Raw genomic sequence first — 22453 nt, 5'->3', positions numbered from 1 at the left:
GGTTATTACTCTTAAGAGTAGGGACTCATTAAGTTACTTGGTTCTTTGAAAACCGTAGCAAGTTTCTTTGTCTATATGTATCCACAACATCAGGAATAATCTGAGGGGTTCTTAGTGCTGCCTTGACATGTATTGTTTCACTGATGAGATAAAGCCGATCTTTGACCAGTAAAAGACCAAATAAGGAGATGGCTGACACATGCTGAGGCAGTTTTTTTTTCTACAGCTTGGGAGATGATGGAGAAGCAGAAAGAATGGGAAGTTGAGAGCCACAAGATTAAAAATCCAGAAATAACAGAAAAGAAAATACTAAAAGGACTGGCAGAGAGGAGAATGTGAATAACACGCCGGAAGTATTGTCTGGGGAGGAAAAAGATGGGCAAGGCTGTTGTGGTAGAGTCTTAGTGCCCCTTGCTGCCAGACTAATTAGGATCACATGAAAGTCAATGAGACATCAAATAAAGAATCGTATAAATGACACATTATTGCACTCAGGAAGTTTGTTCAACAATATGACTTCCTTTGGGGGGTTATCTTGGAGGTAAGAAAATCAATGGTGAAGTCAGGAGCTCTGCAAAAAAACCCAAATCCCTATTAGCTTACATATACCATGTCACCCAACCGGATTTGCAGCAAAAAAAAAGGCTCAGCCTTCATCTAAAAAGCTAGCAACTAGAGGGTGAAGGAGGCAGATGGTACTCCAAAGAATCTGGGATAGACAGCTGGACAGTGGGATACAGTTTTCAGGAGGAACTGACACAGGGAAGTTCTGCACCAGGGGGAAAAAAAAAAACCCATACAAAAAATCTTTGCACCCTCAATAGCAGGAAAGCCAACTGGTGAGGTTCATATTTGAGATACTCAACACGTGCCAGAACTGAGGGACTACTCCTCCCAAGGGCAGCCGGTCAAGGGCATCCCGCTCCCCGATGCAGCCTCCCACAGCTGCCACACTTCCCTGTGTGAACCGCGGAAGGGAACTGTATACAAACGCCCTCAAGGCCTCACACGGGCATGGCGGCGGGTAGGGCTGAGGGAGCGTTCGGGGAAGCCGGACAGGGCCGGTTCGGGACGACAGGCCCAACGGCCGCGGCCCCGCACGTGCGCCGTGTTTTGGTGGCGGCCGCGAGCGCGCCGCGCGTGCGCGGGGAGGCGGTGCTCGCGCTCCGGCGTCGCCTGCCCCCCCCCACCCCCCTTCCCCCGACGCCGGCGGCGGACGGTGAGGTGGGACGGGCCGGGCCCGGCGCGCGTGCGCAGCGGCGGTCGTTGCTGGCGGGGCGGAGTCGGGCCGCGGCGCCGGTGGCTCGTCCGCTTCCCCTCCTGGACCGCCCGCTCGGCTTTGTCGGGCAGCGAGCCTTCGTCCGTCAGCACCTTCCCCAGGTGGGGGAGCAGACGCGCGGGGAGGGGGCTCACCGCCCCTGGAATGTCGCAGACTGCCATGTCCGAGACCTACGGTAGGAACCGGAGGCGGGGCGGGTTCACTCTCCTCTTCCTCCTCCTCTCCTCTGGCGATCGGGCCCGGGCCCGGGCAGTCAGCTCCTGAGGAGCGGGGAGGAGGGCAAGAGGCGGCGGGGCAGGGGCTGAGGCGGTGTGGCGTGAGGGGCGGCAGCTGCAGGCGGCGGCGGCGGCTCCCTGGGCTGCGGCGGGCGGGCTGCGCACCCCCGGGGGCGGGCTCGGCGTCTCCAGCCGGTTCTCCTGAGCCGCTCCTCTCCTGCGCGGCAGCGCCCTGCCCCTCCCTTTGCTGCCCGGGCTGAGGCGGTGGTGAGCATTCAGAGTCATCCGTCGCGGTGTAGAGGTATTGACTCGAAACGCGAGTGGAGTCTAGGCAAGGCAACTTAACCACTCCTTACTGTGGCAGAACGAATTCAGACGGAAAGTTGCAGTGTGTGGCCTCCAGGAGAGGGCTGCCCGTTTGTTTTAATCGGCAGTTGTGTTCTCTTGAGGGTTAAGTTAGGATGATGGTGAGTTAGGAGAAAAAAGTGGGTGAATGTGTTCGTAGGTCCCTGTGCTGGCACAGATATCTAATCACTGCTGATAGAAAAACATCCGAAGAAGTAAGTCGGAGTGCAGGCGCTGATGGGGCGTGTCAGGGCCCTGCAGGGAGGTGTCAGAGAGGAGTCCAAAAGGTAAGCAGAGCTAGTATTGCTGGCTAGGTGGAGGAGACAGGGAGTGACTTATAGTATTTGTTTCTCATCTTTATAGCTTGGCTTGAAACAACTCCGTTTCCTTGAATGGATTTTTTTTTTCTCCCCTTTCCATAACATACAGTTCTATAATATTTTGCAGCATAAAAATGCTGCCATGCTTGTAAATATGTTCAAAGTCTGTTATGATAGGCTGTTGGGGGAGAGTAAGATCAGGATTGAATACTGTGATAAACACTTTCACTTGTAATTTTCCAATTTTGCTACACCATCTTATTATCACTAACTGTTCAGACTTTAGAGACAGACTTAGCGTCCTCTTGCTTTTAGAGCAGAGCCTTGAAAATAAGGAATAGTTTGGATAATTAAAGTGAAATTGGACACAACTCTACTGTGAGGGAGGCTGGCATGGCTATCAAGTTTTTATTAGTAGGCTAGCTTACCTGATCGTTTCTGCTGTGTCAGTTTATTTTCAGTACCCCAGTCATCAGTGCTTAAGATGTTTTTGTCCCACTGGTCACTGCTTTGGTGTACAGCAAACGCCCATACCTGAGGGAAAAATGAGGCAAGAGTGTGGGGCAGCTCTGGAAGTGCAAACGTTAGGATTAAGACTCTAGTTCTTTTTTCTATACTTCATGAAACATGTAAAACTTGAATGTAGAAACCAGAGAGCTGTCCTTTGTAGGTCTAGATTTGAGTTTGAAATAATTTCTCATACCTTGAACTCTTGTGATCAAGAAGTAGAATCACTTTGTCTGTGCTTATAGCAGGATTGGTGGTCTCTTAAGCAAAAGAACTGGTAGACTAGAGATGACAAAATTTCAGCGGGTGCTTCTGGTACTGTAATAGTAAGCAGGATTAGACAAGCACTTTTCAACACTTTTTTGCATTGTTCCAGTGATGCAAAATAGCAATTATAAGCCCACTGTTCCTGTTGATACTTTCCAACAGTTTTAGTGTCCTAGAAGACAAGCCCTTACAATTGAAGGTTTGCAGAAGCGAGTTTTTCCTTTTCGTTGTTTAATTCCTTTTTTGATGTATTTTGAGTTTCAGTGTTTGTTCTGTTCATACACAAGTTACAAAAATTCTTAGCTACAATACTTGAGAACATCAAGGCTTACAGTCAATAGAAGAATAAAAACTAAGTTATAACATAAAATTTAGCAATGACTGTGCTGTCTCTGACCATAACAGCATTCAGTATCTAATTTCGCAGTGTCCTGTCCACATATGTAGCAGCCCATTTGACAGTTCAAAGTAAACAACATGATGTAGAAAACCATAGATCTTCTGTGCTTGATGAGCTCTCTCAGATTTTATGTGCTCACGGTCCTAACAAAAGAGTGGCTTGTTTCTGACCAGCTGTTACAGTCACAATCAAGGATGATAAAAGCATTAGGGCAGTTTCTCCCTGGTGTTGGAGATCAATAGTCATTGTATTGCTTCAGTGCTGGAATCCTTGTACTTTCTGTCTTTGTAGATGCTTATTCCTGAATTGGATTTTTCATCTTATCACCTGGATTTCAGTCTGCTCTAATTATGTAACCTCAAGCTTTTCATCTTATACAGATGGGCTTGGGAAGGTGGTTGGTGGTTTGGTGTTTTCAATGTCATTTTGCTATCTGACTTCATATTAACTGTAGTTTTGCTGTGAAGTTTCAGCTTCTCTTCCCTTTGAAAGAGAGTGAGGTCTGCTTTTTTCAGTATTTTTATCAAGCAATAAGAAATAAAGACCCTTTCCTCTGGCCTATCCTTTCTCCCTATCATACTTCATTATCTACCTCAGTTAATTGATATGTGTCTTCCTGTTTAGGTTTTTTTTCCCCTCCTTGAGTTCTTTTCTCTGTGTCAAATTCTGTCTGCTTTGAAGCTCTTCTGTTCACCCAGTTTTCCCAACTATTTCAGTCCTTCACTGTGATTCTTGTCGTCACTTTCCTCTTTTCAATCCAAGGTCTTGTAGCCCCCTCCCAGTCATAGCACTAAATTATTTTGGTTGCAATCCATATTTTCGTTCCTCTAGATCTATTTCATCAGTTATATATCTTCTGCTCATAGGTTTCTAATCTCTTTAGCCCTGTCTTATGTGATCAGTTTATTTCTGGTGCAAACTACCAAAATGAAACCAATCATGAATGCAAGAAAACTACCTGAGTTTTGAGATGAAGTTCAGAAAGCGCTTTTTACTGCTACTTTTGAGAGAGGAGGGTCATTCTGCAAAAAGTTTCTCATACAACATTGGAAACAAATCTCTTTGTTCATAGGGAAATTACTTGAACTCAAGTTTTCTGAGATGCAGTGGCCTCTGCAGATACTTTCTCCCACTTCCCAGTGCAAAATGTAGATGGTTTTGTGTTATAGTAAATATAGGCTGATGTAAAAATAGCTTACCTTTAATAGGTAAATGCAAAGCAAGCTTTATATTTTAAATGGTAGAAGGATATAAGAAAGGTCGTACTGTCTTTGTAGTAAATCCAAGATTCCAGTGAATTTCTTTCAGTCCCTTACTACCCTATGTTTTCTCCACCAGTATCTACTACTCCCAGTCAGATCACTTATGTTTATCAATCTCTGTCGTTATCATCTTTCTGTCCATTTCAAAATGCTCCTTTTTGGTCTGGATGATTTGATTAATCCTTTTCTGCCCATCCCATCCCCCCTACCTGTATGATGGTCTCTGCATTTACCACCCTGACCAGCAGTTTATTTCAAATCTGATTTTATTGCTAAGAGGGTATAGTTCTTTTGCTTGAAAGGGAACAGATCTTCTCTCTTTCAAGCATTCATTATACAGATTGGAATAGAGCCAAGTTTATCTATTCTACCTCTTTATCTTTTTAACTCTTACTGCTAGAGACAGGAGTAAGCAGGGAGAATAGCTCCTTTTTTTCTCTCGAGGCAGCATATGCCAGTAGGAATGCTTCAGAGCACTCTTTCCTTATGCAGACTTCTGCAAAACAGAAGATGTCTAGCTATGAGAAAACTTTTTTAATGTCATGAATGAGAGGGTTTCCAAAGGGTTCGCGAATATGAATTCTACTCTTTATCAAGGAGTTGGCAGAAGACTGGACTGAGATTGAGGATATAATTGGGTCTTTTTTTTCCCCCTTCTGTATTAGCAAGCATATAAGAAACAATTTAATCGTCATTACATTTTAAAGTAAGCTCAGAGGCTGTACAATTATTTCTTCTGCTGGAGTAAACTTAGTCAAAGGAGGAGGTTGAATGTCTGGGGGTGGTTTCCACATCAGCCATCTGTTTTTGCTAGTACTTGAGTTAAAGCACGCAATTGTCTCCCTTCTCCTTTCCCCTCAGTTCCCCTCCACACGTGTAGTTCAGCTGCTGGTGTGTCCTTGTGGTGGAGCCACGGTTTTACTCCTTTCCACCTATGCTAGAAAATGTTTTGTTTCCTGTACCCCCTACCCAGTTTGGGTTCAGGCAATGCATGTAACTCAGAGGGGAGTAAGTTGATTCTTTATACTCCCTTATTTCCTTTAACAGCCATGCCATGCTAAGTTTCATCTCTCCATGCTTTCTCAGGCACATGCCTCTGTGCTCTTTTTCCTTTTGACACAGAGTTCAGTTTTCATCTTAAATCCATTCTCTATAATGGTGATCTTATTTATAGGCAAAGTACTTTAACTTTTCTGGACCTTTTTGGTAGCCAGCATGGTAGCAAACATTTGTAACAGTTGAATGATGTTGCCTTTCAGCTTTTCCATGAAGGAGGAACAAGAGAATTCAGAAGAGAAGGTTCTCTAGGACAACAGGCTTGGCAGCTAACTGGAATGTTTGAGCTCAGAGCTGCTTTGTCAACAGCAAAAAAAAAAAAAAAAAAGTGGGGCTATGAAATTAAGTGACCTTAACTCCTCTGGGGAGAGTGGGAAGGGGACACCAACAGGAAAAACTAGAGCATTTAAAGAGTAGTACACACACTACGATACGAGTAGCGTTTGGTGAAATTGCAAATAATGAATATCATGTTTTTTCCTGGGTGTGAGTACGTAGTTATGTTACAGTTGGGATAAAAGAAGCTATCTGTCTAATCTCATTCCGTTTCTGTGATTCTCAACTGTGCTAACTCTTTGGCTACATCTGTGCAATTCAAAGAGAAGATATTTCATGTGCTAAATCAAGCAATTAAAAAAATTTTTAAAAATTAATTTATATTGTTCCTATTATCATATAGAATGGCATTATAAGAAATTCCAGAATAACAAAATGAAGAAAGTTATCCTTGTTCTTACCTGGTATTATTTTACTCATTAATGTGCTAGGCTGTGAACTTAAACTTGTTAAATACGGTTGTTTGACTTTTGGTATTGACATATACCCTTTCTCACGTTTCATTCCAGTTCATTAAATGCGGAAAGTATTTCATAGTTCCCAAAATATGTTATCCAATGCTTGTGGATAACTGTGAGAAGTCTAAAAGCCTTTGCTATTTAGAACAATTTAGATAAAATTGTTTTTTAAACTGATAGAAGCACAGTTACATTTGTGAGTGTAACTTCAAAGTGTCATTTCTAAGTCTGCATATGTTTGGAAACGTTGCTGCTTTTTTTCTTGTAGACAGGTTTTGATTGTTTTTGTGTAAGATACCAGTATTTCCACTCTATGGTAGAATAAACCACATTTCTCTTATTTTACTGTAAACAACTGAATTGAAACTGTAGTTTCAAGTTTCACCATAGAAAATCAACTTGCTGTTCCCTTGTAGAGGGAAATATTGTTTTTGTGTACTTAAGTAAGCAGGTATTGAATCAGCATCTAAGTGATTTATTTGTAGGAAGGATTCCCTTTGAAAGTCATCTGTCACAGTAGAATCTTGATAGGAATTGGAAGTCTATAATAAAGTGCTGCTAGAATATGCTGTTAGTTTGAAGGTAAGAATGTAAAAATCCCACAATATCACTCTTGCTTTCAGAGCAAAATATAAAGCCACCTCATCTTAAAACACCTCAGGAAAAAGACAGTACTGTTCCAGATCAGTCGCTGGCAGCAAAACGGTTCTCGGTTTCTCACTGGCCTACAGCTTGCCTGCAGAGAAGGGAGCAGCCTGTGGAACTGGCAGTTCAGCATGGGTTCATGGGGTGCACAAGTATGGTGTTGTGAGCCACATCTAACAGCCAGTCCTTACAGTCATGGAGCAAAGCACTATAGGAATAACGTTGTGGGTTTATTCTTTTCCTAGTTCAGTTTGACAGTAGCTGTTATACTATGAGCCATCCATGGAAATATGAGCCATCCATGGAAAAAGAGAAGGTAGACTTGAATTTTGTTATTGATTTTTAACAAGAAAACCTGGCAACCAGCATTCACCAGATACATAGAAGAACCAGTTTTAACAGGATTTCAGGTTTACTGCTGGAAAAACTGCAAAACTTTTAGTTGTAACTATGTCTCAGAACATCTCACGTTTTGAGGAACTCTCTGAAAGTGGTAAAACCAGTGAGATTACACACACCCACAGTAGTTTAAATATACAAAAAGGTACCCAAGGCAGCTAACTAGTGACGTTTAGTCTGTAAAAAGAGGAACTTTGCTTTTTTTTTAAGACCTTTTTTTTTCCCTTAACCTAACACTTTAGGGCTATTTCACACTAACACTGAAGATTTGATAGAATGAAACATTCTTAGTTAGCTTCAGCATGTTTTGTGGTTGAGATGACATGAAGGGCCTTTCTTTACAGGAGATAATGCACATATTTTTCACAACCTGAAGCAAAATCCTTTTTCTAACTATTTCTTTCAACCAGAAAGCATGAGCAGCTGGGTGGGGGCGTGAAGAATGAGAGGAGTTTGGAACAGAATGTCTGAAGCGTGTAAATGCTCATATTCGTGAGCAAGAAACAGCAATATCTGAGAAGGGTAGAAATACAGAATCTATGCCCAGCCTGTTAAAACATCTGAAACAAGAAAAATCATGCAAAGTTAAAACGTAAAAGAGCAAAAATCCGCAGTGAAATATCCTCTGTTGTGCTATTGGCTTTTCAATAGTGGAAGTTTTCTTAACATATGAGAAATGTTTGCTTGTTGCTTTTACCAGTGCTAGGGAGTGTTTAGGATGTTCAATAACAAGTAATATTTCCTGCATGAAATGGAACAAGAATGTAGATGTGTGTGTGTGTTGAATTTGATTTGTAAAGCTAAAGACTCAGGGTTCTGAGAGAAAGGTATCAATGCTTTGACTTGCTTAGCATAGTCTAGTTCATATTATGCCATCCCCTGAGCAAATATCCATGTAATCCATTTTACAGCTCTGAACGCTGTTAATGAAATTAGAGGTTTTATATTTGTTGATATTGCAAACTTAATGCCTTTCATTGCATGCTTACCTCATGTCATCTAGAGACATGGCCTGGTGTCTCCTGGAGACCTGCTATATTTCTAAGAGAAACTGCAATAAATTTGTGAAGATGACTGTAAAAAAAGCTGCTACTGGTGGAAAAATAAATGGTCGATCTTGCACAAATTGTAAAGGTTGCCTTGATGGCTGTATATTAGGGGAAGCACTTATAAACCTTCCAATCACAGTTTTATCAGTGTATAAGTTTGAGAGTGGCAAGACAAAGAAGCTTTCTTCAGTCTTCAGCCAAACTGAAAGCAGATCGAGGGAGGTAGCACTAAAGTGGTACCATTAAAGTGTTATATTTAACTCTTAAAACAATGTAAATGGACTATAAATCTTGAATACATGTATTACTAATGAACACTGATGTAAATGGCTCATAAATAAAGTGCTAGAAGTACCTGAATTTCCTCCTTCCATGTGGAGAAAATGTGAAAGCAAGCATCCCAAAATAAAAATTACCTCTTGCCTATAAATTTTGTAGAACAATATTGAGGTTGTTTCATCTTTATGAGTATTAAAACAAAGCATTAGCATTAAGCTCTTAATATAGAGAAGTTCAAATGAATGTGAGTTGAGAAAAAATAATTGCAAATACAAAAATATATACACTTTAAGAAAGAACATCATTGTATAAGGCTTGTGATGACTATAGTTGATATCTTACCCTTAAAACAGGGTGCTGGAATGCAAGCTATACATATACTTGTAATTCAACCTGTTTTAATTAATTCAGATTCAGCCATTTCCATGTCTTCTTGTCATTTTTGTATCTCCATAAACAAACAGCATTCTTAGCTCTCACCTTGTAATACTGCTATTGAATGCACTGACTTATTCTTCAGATTTATTGTTATTTTGCTGATTTTGTCTTCCATTCCATTGTCTTTGAAATAACAGCTACTAGGGAATAGCTGGCTTGTGAGCCTTGTCTTAGGACAAAAATGTGAGCACATGCTAAAACATAGCAATTTTTTTTGTTGTTTTTCAATCTTCAGATTTCCTGTTTAAGTTCTTGGTCATAGGGAATGCTGGAACTGGAAAATCCTGTTTACTGCACCAGTTTATTGAAAAGAAGTGTAAGTATAAGTGAGCACAGTAAGAGCTCTCCATTGCTTTGTAGCACAGATGAAGTCTCTCCCTACATGGGTATCTCATTCTTTTTCTATAAAAGTTCCTGTAATTCTCTTACTTGTATAAATGAGGATTTTGACTGGGAATTGTGTTCAGAACTATGCTGTAAATCTTTATTGCACACTATTTGCCTCTAATCAAAAGCCTGTTATTAAGCAGTATTCTCTGTTGCTCTCAAATAACAGGATGTTGCAGAAAATACAGATACTTTCTGTGAGAATTGTATCTTGCAGCTATAAGGTTCCCTAGATATGTAGTAGAGATTTGGATCTTTTAGGAAAAAATGATGAGCAAATGAAAGAACAGCTGAATTGCTGATGTAAATTTAGAAAACCTGTAGTCTCTTTCTAAATAAATAGACACTGTGTGTTCTTTAAGGACTGTGTTCTATGATAAATACTGGTAGAGACCACATTTTAAGTGTTATTTAGAGAGGAATAAATGATAGAAAAGAAAATTTCCTGTTGGGTAGTGCATTTAGCATCATGATTAAAAATAATATGCATTTGGAAACCTCTGTAAATCTAAAGCAACTATTACCTTTCTCAATTGAGTGGTAATTCACCTTATCTCTTGAACAATAGCTTTAAGATAATAATGTGTAATCACTAAGGAGCATGGCACGATTCTGTGATTGAACTCAAACTGTGACCTTGCTTCTAGTAAGGGCAGTTGTTTATTGCTGAGAACCTGTGATACCAACGTACGCAGAGCAAGCATCTTAAGCTTGTGCGTTAAAGAAGTAGCTCTTAGTTATTCATGAGCAAGACTGTCTTTTTGTGTTCTGCTTTTCCATGAATGTTAAATTGCATCAAAGTATTAGAAAACACAGCTGGGAAGAAAAGGTGTGTAAAAGCCATCTTCTTGTTTGTTAAGGTGAAGTGGGAATTAAGGCAGACCTTTCTAGCAGAAATTCTGAATTGAATAAGTTGTTCAGAAATTGTCAGGCTGTTTATTTCTGCATGGTCACAGTAGACTTATGAATGGCACTGAATTTGATATTTCAGGAAGTAGGTTGTAATTTGAACACTGAAGACTTTTTATTATACCTAAATTGGATTGTGTAGAAACTGATTATTCACTCTAAATATTCTTGAAATTAGTCTAACTTTATTTCTTTCCTGTTGTAGTCAAAGACGACTCAAATCATACTATAGGAGTGGAATTTGGTTCAAAGATCATAAATGTTGGTGGTAAATATGTAAAACTGCAGATATGGGATACAGCAGGACAAGAGAGATTCAGGTACCCTTTTTTAATTATTTTTATATAATTTTCTTAAGTGTGTGTTATCAATTTGTTGCTGTGAGTGTTTGGTATTATTTATCCCTGCTTATAAGTAGGCATAGCTTCTTGATCAGTGGAACTTTGTCTGCATTCGTATTAATAACTAGTCCAGATCTTCCAACTTAGACATAGATCCACTCATTTCATGAAAGCAATGCTGGCTTGCAGGGTCTGCCCTTCTTTCACTGAGTATTTTCAGTGATAGTTAAAATATATGAGTAGAATATGTGGCAAAAAGTTTGTTCACTGGCCAAACTCAGAATAGTTTTTTATCTACCTGTGTGTGCTTAATTTTGTGTTTAGCAGACCTTCTATTGGTTGGAATAAGTAAATACCAGGAAGTTTTAAGCTGTTCAAAATCTGCATGAGAACAATTTTATAACATAGTAGTATTTTCTTAGAAGGAAAAAAAAATCAGTTGTCAAGTTCCTTTGGTGAAGTGCTTCTAGAAAGACTGAGATCTCTTAAGTTTCTTAAAGAGAAGGTGATGTATTTGTCAGCTTAGAACCACTGATGTACTTTTAATGCTATATTTTCACTGTCATACATCTGAGGCATAGGTCAAACTCAGTAAAGATTCTGTATTCCTAAATACGGTCACTATAAAATAGGACATCAGGTTTTTATATTTTTGGGATGTGAGGAGGAAATTTCTTTCATTTGGAAAGGGCAACAGTGGTTGAGCATGGTGGTAGTCTCAGTGATGGGCAGTAATCAAGTTGCACGTACTTCATTAGACATGTTGTTTAGATACATCCTTGAGTAGGTGAAGCTGGGCAGTGCTTGGTAGTCTCTCATTAAAGAGGTCTCTTCAGCCAAGTATCTTGGGATTCTGAGAAGCTTAGAGGCTCTGTACTTCCAGGGGCTTGAGCAAATTCTGTTCTTTCAAGTTCAAAGTCACAGCCTTGCCTTTTTTACCTGTTACTTTTAAGGGTGATCATGCCTTTGTATTCATAACGTGTTTTTTTCTTCTTCCTCTGTTTTGAAGTATGCTTTGCTCTCCTTGCTTCCTCTTCAACTTTTAAATTGTTCAATTACAGCTACTTTGCTCATTCTCTCCTCACTGCTAAGAACTCAAACATAAGTTAATGATTTCTGTGGCATGGAAACTGTACAACTGTACAGTGAAATCACCATCAGCTCCCAGTTCTGTGTCAGGCCATATAATATAATAGAATGTGTAGCTTCAGCAGCACATGGGACATAATGTACATCTAGGTTTAGTGAAAGTGCTTTGTTAAAAGTCTAGTTGTAAATAGTCTACTGCTGCACAGCTGATAACATTGTCTAAAACCCACATTTTCTTTTAAATACATAAATGAGGACTCTTTCTTAATATAGATTGCATTATATTAACCCAGATTTAAAACAATGACGATGTTACAGAAATGTACATCTGTAACTCTATTTCAGGTCTGTAACAAGGAGTTATTATAGAGGAGCTGCAGGTGCTTTGCTTGTCTATGATATAACCAGGTAAGAAAGCTAACAACTCTTTTGCTTATAGGCTACCAGATACAATTAATGCCTAGATTCCTCCCAAAGTACCTAATCCTCTAACAAAGAACAGGCAGAAAGGAAAGAAGTATAAAAAGTACTTGTGTTTTAGTGCATATTTAACTTCTGAAACTTGCTTACATGAGATACTGTGAATGTCACAAACAGTCAGAAAGGGTTAGACATACATGGGGAACTGACCCACCAGTAGCTGTTGTAATCATGGTGGACTGCATGCAACCACTAGCTCAGGAAGCCTTGCAACAGAAACTAACAGCAGACTTCAGTCACTTTTAGCCAAGATGGTACACCCTTGTTGTGGAAACTGTTGATTTGTATGCTGATGTAACAGCTGGAGAAGCCAGCTCTGCCTACACAGTCCTTAACTGTAGCTCAAAATTCTGTATCTTTTACTCTTTTGCTATTGTAGGCGGCCAATAGAATACCCTACCATTACACATCTCCACATTTCTTCCTGGCCGCCATTAACTGATATTTGTCTGATGGGTTTTGTGTTGGTTAATGATGATTTGCTAGGTCTGTTGTTTTTTTTGTCCTGTGAGTGGACCGTTCTCCTCTGAGCAGTGGTTGAAATCTGTATTTTGTGTTTAACATCAATTGGACTATCTATTAGTCTGTACTGCTTGAAGGGTTTATCTCTGACCACCACTACAATGATTAATAGTCATTGGGTGACCACCTGTAATGTTACTGTTCTTGACAAAAATGTGGAAGTTCGGGCACACAGTTCTATACAAGTGTAGTAAATTCTTACAGTCTCACCTGAAATTCAAGTATCAGTTGAATTCCATGCTCAATAACTCATTCTGTTACCTCAATTTCACGCACAAAGACTAGATTTGTGCTTAAAATTTGAGCTTTTCGCATTAACAGGGTCTTTTATAATGGCATGTTTGTATTGGCATATCATGGTTGAATTCATTTTGCTTTTTAAAAACTTTAAGCTTTTAAATAGTTTTATGAAGGAACTTGATGTTCTTCCCACTCCATAGCTGGGGCATATCAAGATGTGTAGGTGACTTGCCTGACTAGCAGCAGTTTGTTATTTGCCACAAATACAGAATTGCCTTCCGAGTCTTAGCTCCGTTGATCTGTTGCTGAGAAATGAGCACGTTCTAATACAGGATGTCATTTCCTACATAGCCGGGAAACCTACAACGCCCTTACCAATTGGTTGACGGATGCTAGAATGTTAGCAAGTCAAAATATTGTGATAATACTGTGTGGAAACAAGAAGGATCTTGATGCAGATCGTGAAGTTACTTTTTTAGAAGCCTCTCGTTTTGCACAAGAAAATGGTAAGTACCACCAAAACCTTCATGCAGCATTCAAAGATGCTTAATGCTTATCATTTTTTTGCAGTTAGGGAGTACTTTTCAAATATCTACAGAAAAGAGAGTTCTGTCAGTACATGAGGCAAAGAGAGGACAGCGCCTGTGGTGAAAACTACATGTACTAGTTAACTCTTAGTACCAGTGATTCTTCCAGTCACAACTGTTACTTAAAGAATACTTTTTACCTGAAGATATATTCCCTAGGGGATGTAATACAACTACAGGTATTGCTTTGCCTCCAAAGGGCCAGGGAAAAAATTAAGAGCACAATTTCTTAGTTTTCAGCATCTTTTAGATTCTAAAAATTGTAGACAAGTTTGGATGGAGTGTGCTGCAGCTGGAAGCAGTGAGTTTGAATCATAGGAGACTGAGTTCAGTGCTTGGAATGGAACTAGAGGACTACTACCTGGTCTGTGGTGATCAGAATTTCCAGTCTGAGGACACGTTTCTGTGGCAGCTAAAGCCAATCTCAGTCTGAGTTTCTGTGCTGCAGTACTGCCATCAGTAAAATCTGGTTTTGCTTTAGTAAGTCAATTACAGTCTTTTCTACCAACTGTGGCTACTGGCTGTCCTTTTGCCTATAATAACCTTCTCTTAGTAGAGAACTATATGAAGTTATTTGGTTTCATGTGCTATTTTTCATGCATAGCCCAGGTTATTATCTTTGTATTACAACTTCATTGCGTTAATATATAAAATTCAGAGGAAATGGTTTGTAGTTTTATTGTCAAAAGCTAATTTTTCTAGACCATGCTATTTGATGATAGTTCTCCTTAAGATACCTTTTATTGTTGCTAGTTTTCATGCTTTGAATGACTATATCACATATTCCAGACTTGTTTTGAGATTGTTTTATTTTTCTGGTGTCAAATGCAGAGCTGATGTTCTTGGAAACAAGTGCACTAACAGGTGAAAATGTTGAAGAGGCCTTTGTACAGTGTGCAAGAAAAATACTCAATAAAATTGAATCAGGTAATTTGAGATTTGGTTGGTTTGTTTGGGTTTTTTTTTTCCCCTGAAAACTCACAAGTACAGATGGAAATATCACCATTGAAAGTTCTCTAATAGAATTAAGCCAAAGACCCAAAATGTCACTGTGGTAAAGTAACCTGTTTGGTTTCTAGCTGCTTCCCATATGTTTTAATAGGAATGGACATCTAAGAACTGTGTATCTCAAAGGGTGGGTGGTGTGAATTATGGGTGGGTTTACACAGTGTTTACCTTAACAGCTCACAGTGTAGGCTGTGGGTTGCTATGTGCCTACAAACATCAAGCCTGACGTTAGACAGTTTGAGCGATGCAGGATAAAACCCCAGGATCAGGGTAGACATAACTTTTAATTCTGCTGCTCATATGTAGCAGGAAATACAGTCAAGAGAATTTAAACAGTAATACTAAAAATTTCAGAGATGTTTCCTAGCAACTGTGTTTCTCTAAAGTGACCTTTCTGCCTCTCAGTTGAAACCATTTTTACTTTTGCAGATCTAGAAATAGACCAGAAGCATCTCAGTGCAAGTGGGCAGGTTTCTATTGGAGACGGGCTCCTTAGTGTTAGGTGTCATTACAGCTAATTTGCATTTCAGTTTTCCTCTCCTACCTTCTAGGTGTTTGGTGACTTCAAAGTTTTAAGTATTAGTCATATTGAAAAGTCTGCCTCAGACCATAATTACACATATTTTGAGATGAAAAGAATTTGGTATTTCCGTAGGAATTTCCTGATTACTGTGTCAAATTGATGCCAAACAGCAAGTTTCATTCTAAGCAAATGAACCCAAAGCTACTTTCTCATTATACTGTAATGATACTATGATTTAAAGAGGGATTACCACAACAGAATTAAGTCTTATTTTCTGTGAGCTGTTCCTGTTTTCTTTGTGTCAGCACATGCATTGAATCATAGAAGAACGGAGGCTGGAAAGAAACTATGTGGGCCTCTAACCCAGCCCCCTGTTTAAAGCATGTTCAGGTTCAAAGTGAGAGCAAGTTGCCCAGGCCTTGTTAAGGCACATTTCGAGATGCTCTGGGAACAGAGATTCGACAGACCCTCTGGGCAATGTCTCCTAGTGCTAACCAATAGCTGCTGTCTACCTAGTCAGTTGCCAGTACACCAAGGTTTGGGCTTGTTCCATCACAAGTACAGAGCTCTGCATGTGTAGCTGCTGAGTGTCAGGAGGTTCTAGCTGGCCTGTGCCTTTAGCTCAGCTGAGGTCTTTTCTAGGTGGCAGCTCTACCTGTGAGCTATCAGCTGTTCCCCTCAGTGTGGTGTCATCTGCTGACTTAGAAAGGGCTCACGTATGCAGTGAACCTGAATAAGTGGTTTGAATTATTCAGAGGGATTCTTTGGGGGTTGTTTGGTTTGGATTTTTAGACTAATTGTTTCTAGTCTTGGCCAGTCCATCACACAGCCATAAGGACATTTCTGAAGGTGCAGGGTATGGAGTGGGCAGAAATGGAAATCAAAAGTAGGGAAGGTCGAGATCCTTTGCCCTGAGGGCAGTGCTTTATGGAATCCTACTGCCAGATTGATCCAGTTTTGTTTGGCTTGGTATCTACAAAACTACTGTTTTTGCATGTTAATCTCTGAAAGCACCTGAGTTTTAACAGTGTTTGCAGAAAAGAGTTTGGACACTTCCTTTGTTTGGAATAGTTAGTGCAAATATGTTTTGTTGTTGCAGCCTAACGAGACAAACTGCTTTCTCTTTTTGATGAAGGACACACAACTGAAGGCACAGGAGAAAACTATACTGGTTTAGAGTTGCTTAGAAGTGAACAGAATTGCAATGGAACTCTCCATAACTAGAGCAGAATATCATTATGTATGTTTATCTAATGTATTGTTTGCACGTGATTCATCTTCTTGTGACTGTTTTGTTTCTCATCAGGAGAATTGGATCCAGAAAGAATGGGCTCAGGTATTCAGTATGGAGACGCTGCCTTGAGACAGCTGAGATCACCACGTAGAGCACAAGCACAAAGTGCTCAAGAATGTGGATGTTAAAGAAACAAAACACAAAATCCCAAATTCTTACTTTAGATACAGAAGGTAAGGTTACAAAAATCCCAGGGAGTTGGGTAAACTACATTTCATCAACGCGCTGTATCAAGTGTTTGTTTTTTTCACACTTAGCCTGAAAAGTAACATAGAATCTATTGAAAAAATAGACACTGGAATGGGTTATTTCTTTTATACTTTGATTTTTCTTCTACCCTCTGCCTACTAAAGCAAGACTAGTGCTCTTACTGAAGCATTTCTAGATTTCTGTTTACTCTTGAGTAATGCTGTGGAAAACATTTTAAAATTCTGTCTTCCTGAAATGCATTGTAGCCCTAATAGTTATCTAATGCAATGTAGAGAAGGTAAATAATTTCTGTTCTATCATGGACAAATATTACTAGAAATGAGACTTCACAAAAAGGTGAAAGTATGATGCAGTGTCTTGTCCAAAGCTGTTACGTAGTCTTTTCTGAAACTAGGAAGTTTAAAGACTCAGGCTTGAAAATTAAAGATAGTGCTGGATTTCTAACTTCCACTGACGACTCTTTTTTTTTTTTTCCCTACTATCTAAAAGCAGACTGAAGTTGTTCTGATTCCTGTCTGCTATGAGTAGAAATGCAAATTAGAGACCAGTAGTATTTGCTGCTTAAACAGCATTGTTATCTGAAGTAGCTCTTCTAGGGCTGTTGCAGCCTATGGAACAGGTGTGCAGTCTAAAGACATTCTGCAGAAAAAGTGAGCAACAGATTTTTCCCTTTATAGCAGTGGCAGGAAAAGAGACAGAAAAGTCCCATACATGCTTCTAAGAAGGGCTTGGTGGTTAGTCTTTCTGATGAACAGTTGTCCTTGAGACACTTCTTAATATTGATAGATTTTACTTAAACTCTTTGCAGTATGTAAGTGGCTCTTAGGACAGTCCTCTCTTCCCTTGTAGTTAATTATTCTGATATAATTAATCCTTATTTCTCTGGTACAAGGACAGCAATATCAAATTAAACAAGTCCTGCAGGCATAGTTACTACGTGATTTTTACTGTCTTCATTTTTTATCAGGGTGAGCAGTGCACACCCGCAGAAGCTTTGCACATCATTAAGTCAGCATACAATTCTACATTCTCATATTTCGTTTGGTATTCTGGGAGCTTAGCTCTCAATTTAAGCTCAGGAATTTAAATAATGGATAGGAATCCTTCCTTTTATAGGAGAAAAAAAATACCATCCTTCAACTAAGAGGCTACTGGAAAAGAGCATTAGTTTAGTTCAGCTTTGTTACAGCTCTACGGGAGTGAGTATTTATTAATCTTACATCGGGAGTTCAGTTTTTTGATTGATCGGATGTAGATAATTGATGGAGTTCTTGCCTGTTTTACAGCTGTCCTGCAAATGATGTGTGAAGAAACAGAAAAGCTTGAAGGCTGTGCAGTTTTTAAAGAAACATCTTTCCACTATCTACAGACAGAGCAGAGCACTGCTGACAGCAAAGTGTCCCGTGTGGTGTGGGCAGCAGTGTTCATACAGCACACAAGTCTGCAAAGCAAACTTGATCATTTGGTGGACAATATTCAGACTCATGCCTGTATGTAAACATTTTCCATTACCTATTTTTGTTCTTTCATCTCTAGTTTAAAGCATTGCTCTTATACTGTAAATAACATACTGGTAAATTTACAAAGCATGGTATACTTCTGTATGCTGATAGAATGTTGCACTATGAGCAGTTTAATATTTTATTTTTTTATCATATAAACAAATTGAACTGAGGTAGGAGTAGGAGGCTTTGTCATGTTTGTTCGTTGCACAATAGTTTATATTTATGGCCAGAACTATAAAACCACTGGCAGCCTCAATGAGGGGTTGTTGTTTTGTTTCTTCCTTCTTTGTTTGCCACATTCTAACAAGCCGTTGACGTGACTGATTCTCAACAGGTGGTTATGACCCACGCTTACGTTTACTAAATTGTCAAGTTGGAAAAGCAATTTTTCTTTATGTTCACATATCCTGGTTTATCACAGTTCCCAAATAACTTCTGAAGCTCTTCTATCAAACTGCAAAAATGTAGAAAAAATACTTTTAAGGATTTTCTCAAATGGCTGTTGCCTGACTTGGATTTTTTTTTTCTTGGTCCTGATGTTTCGTGTAGCGCTGGCACCATGAAGGTGGAATGTATATGTGAACAGAACTGTGCGTCTTCTGTGTGTGTTTGTGATTCTAGGGCAGGGGCATGGGCTTATGGAGAATTATCACAGTAGGAGTTCTTCTGACCTCTTACTACAGACAGAGCAGTTGGCTGGGGAAATATGATCTCTGTTGAAGTGTCTGGTGAGGTACAAACTGAATCCAAATGAGTGGTTCTAAATGTATAAAACTTAAAGTACTTTATTTCTCTTAATGTTCATACAGTATAATTAAGAACTTGAATGTTAAAATCAGGCTTTAAAATTAGCAACTCTGTCTTGCTGGAGCTCTACCTTTGACTTTCATGTGAGTGCACTCATTATATGTCATGCTGTCCACATTGCCCCCAGGAGACTCATGCAATGGAAAGGGAAAACTAAGTGTACTACTTGTATAGTTCTTTCTTCCTGTGAAACTCATCAAGGGGAATTTCAACCTCTGTACTGATTTCTATTTTTTTCCCCCCCTTACGTTAAAACCCACAATTTGGACTCTTTCCTTCCCCTGTTTATTGTGAGGAAGAGACAGGGGGTAAGAAATTAGGAATCCTGTCTTCATTCCTTAGCTGGAGACGGAAGAGACTTGAAGAGGGTCCCAGAGGGAAGACCAGACCACAGGTATAGTGTATTATTTTTACAGTGCCATGATGACCACGTAAGAGACCTGTGGCTTTTGTTTTGCCAGGTAAGGAGCTGCAGAAGTAAGCTAGTATTTCTGGAAGTAGCTAAATTGTGCCAGCTCAGGGAAGTGATTTCACTGGCACTGGAAAACATTTTTTTCCTTGTTACTTGTATAACTAGAAATGGAGATGTCTCCTTGGAAGTGCAAATGAGCACAAAATAACTTGATAGGAAGCCAGTGTTGAAATTCCAAGATGAAGCATGCTTTATCATTTCTATATTCAAATCTATCTGTCAAATGCATGTTTAAAAAACTAAACCAAAAAACTGATGCTGTAATTGGAGGGCAGTGAAAGCACAAGAGCAAAGCAAGAATACTACCCAGAGTTATGCCATCTTCATGGGATTCAGATCGTGTTTAAAATTATGCCTTCTGTCCTCACTTTTTTTTTCTTGGTTCAGGTGGATGCTGATCTGAAAACTGTTCACCTTAGGTCATCTCTGCTTTGTATTTTAAAAGCCCATATTGAGTTTTACAAAGGCAGTTGGGTCCAAAAACTTTCATGATGTCTCTCTCTATGTATCACATTGTTGTAGTTAGGATTGGATTTGTTACAGAACTGGTAATTGTTCTCAAGTAGTATTCTCCTCCTGGTAAGAGTGTAAAGTATTTTTGAAGCAGCTTAATTGTGCATTTACAAGAACATCAAAAAACTCTAAAGAAACTTACCTGTCCTCTTCTCTCAATGTGTTTTGACTTCCAGTACTCAGAACTGGAAGCAATGTCAAAAAGCAGGTACTCCAAAGAAAACGTTGGATATAGTTGACTCCTCCAGCAGTCCAAACAGCAGATTACCTGCCAGAGCTGGGGAAGGGAGGGTGTTGGATCTGAAACCCAAAACCAGTTCTAGAATGCTGGGAAAAGATGAGATAGGGGCAGTCTATTCCCACCCCCCCCCACCCCCCCTTACTGCAATCCAATCAGCTTTCATGGTATACTGACAAAAGTAAAGGCTGAGCCTGTGCTTATCAGGGGTGACATGGGACAAGCAAAGCTGAAGGTATCTCTCTGCTGTTACAATGTTTGAAGCGGTTGGCTGTTGCTCAAAACTTCTATTATTACAGTAGCAGTTGAAAAGAGAAGGGACTTACTTAATCCTGTTGCTTTTAAATAGAAACTTTAGAGGTTTGGCAGGGATTTTCTTATGCTTCTTCCTGCCTTTTTCCTTTGACATGTACAATTGGCCTTTCTTGTATACTTGGTTCTTATAAGTAGTTTGGCCAAGTGTCTGGTGAAGCAGCAGTAAGCATAGTTTCATTCTTTCTTTAACCAGCTATCTTAAGTTGTCCCTTTCCTACCTGGAAGGAAAGAGTAATGTCAAAACTCATTATAATGACATGTTTTTACCCTTTTTATAACGTATACTCTTCCTGTATACACATTAACTGGGTTAATGTGCAGGTTTTGTAGTACTGCAACCTGTTATGCTGCTTCCCCCATTTTAAAAAGAATCTTTCTAAAATGGCAACTCCTGAGGGAAATACTGTGGGAAGCAATACTTCTTGCCAGTGCCAGCTACATTGTTTACTGTTTCTCCTCTGAAAGTTCTTTATTTCTATAATAACAATCATGCCTGGAGTAGATGTTGAGCTTTAGCATTATAGTTCACACAGCAAACCAAACCTAGCTTGCTTAAACACTGAGAAATAGGTTAAATTATGTCATTTTAGTGTAAAAATCTTACTTTATCAGAGCAAGATGGCTTAGAGTTTTACATTAAATAATACTGAATACCTATATTCCAGGATGTGTTGGAGGTGGAGCTTCAGCTGTTAAATTGTGTAAGGTCTGAAAGGTCTTACTAAAAGCCTATGTCTTGCCTTTGAATCAGTCTGTTGGCCTACACTATTTCATTTAATGCTTGTATCTAGCACCCAATAAACTCTTTCTTGATTTTCTAGGTGTCTTAGAGCACATTCTGTTTACTTGCACAAGTTTTTCCTGCTAAGGGAAGTCCATAACATAAGCCCCAGATGATCTTGGGACAACCTTTCTGCTAAATTTATCATATAGTCAATATGTGGCTGGGAAAGCAGCAGCACTGATTAAGGTGCTGGAGTGCTTCAGTCTGTTTCCCAGGAGCAGGTCCTTCACTGCACTCTCTGGTTGCAAGGGAAGACCCCAACCCTGCAACCACCCTGACCCTTAGCAAGGAACACTACACCTTCTTTCCCTTGTGTCCTATGGCTGTAAAGGTACCACTCAGCTTCCTTGTCTTTCTGCACCGACAGCCAGGGATGAGATGGAGCTGTCTGGGCCTCTAGGAGAAAGGGTCTTCACCAGTTAATGCTTTAATGCTACATGGGAAATGTTGCTCCAGGCTACTAGGCAGTTCTGAAGTCATAGAATTCAACTAGGTAGCTTATGGTTTAAAAGTATACAGATTCCTCTAGGTCCTTAAAAAATGAATGGTATTAAAAAAAACCTATATTTCCTGTATGCTAAAAGAATTTTAACACTTGTCATGGCTTAACCCCAGCCAGCAACTAAGCACCCTACAACTACTTGTTCCCTGCTCCAGTGGGATGGGGAGAAAATCAGAAAAAAGTAGCAAAACTCAGGGTTTGAGATGAAAACAATGTAACAACTAAAATGAAAAACTAGGATAACAACACTAGTAATTAAAAGGTCACAGAAATAAAACCGAAGTGCCCTAGTGGTGCACAATACAATTGCATACCATTCACTGACCATTGCCTTGAGCTTACCACCTCCCTCCAGTTAATATACTGGGCATGATGCTTTATGGGATGGAATAGCCCTGTGAGTAGTTCAGGCCAGCTGTCCTGGCCCTGCCCCCTTCCAGCTTCTTGTCCTGTTGTGTGTGTGTCCCTACTC

The 22453-nt window shown here is 39.7% G+C and overlaps 1 protein-coding gene across 1 annotated transcript; it reads left to right on the top strand.

Annotated features, from left to right (window-relative positions):
* The first annotated feature begins 1251 nt into the window (after nucleotides 1-1251).
* RAB4A (RAB4A, member RAS oncogene family) lies at nucleotides 1252-21513 on the top strand. The gene is made up of 8 exons (XM_061990967.1): nucleotides 1252-1454; nucleotides 9491-9571; nucleotides 10757-10871; nucleotides 12327-12389; nucleotides 13575-13729; nucleotides 14642-14737; nucleotides 16648-16808; nucleotides 18132-21513. Exons 1-7 carry the CDS (start codon nucleotides 1424-1426, stop codon nucleotides 16761-16763), a joined length of 657 nt encoding a protein of 218 aa, XP_061846951.1. The 5' UTR covers nucleotides 1252-1423; the 3' UTR covers nucleotides 16764-16808; nucleotides 18132-21513.
* The last annotated feature ends 940 nt before the right edge of the window (nucleotides 21514-22453 follow it).

The sequence above is a fragment of the Colius striatus genome, chromosome 2, assembly GCF_028858725.1.
Source record: "Colius striatus isolate bColStr4 chromosome 2, bColStr4.1.hap1, whole genome shotgun sequence".
Lineage (NCBI taxonomy): Eukaryota > Metazoa > Chordata > Aves > Coliiformes > Coliidae > Colius > Colius striatus.
This window is presented reverse-complemented; position numbering and strand designations above follow the sequence as displayed.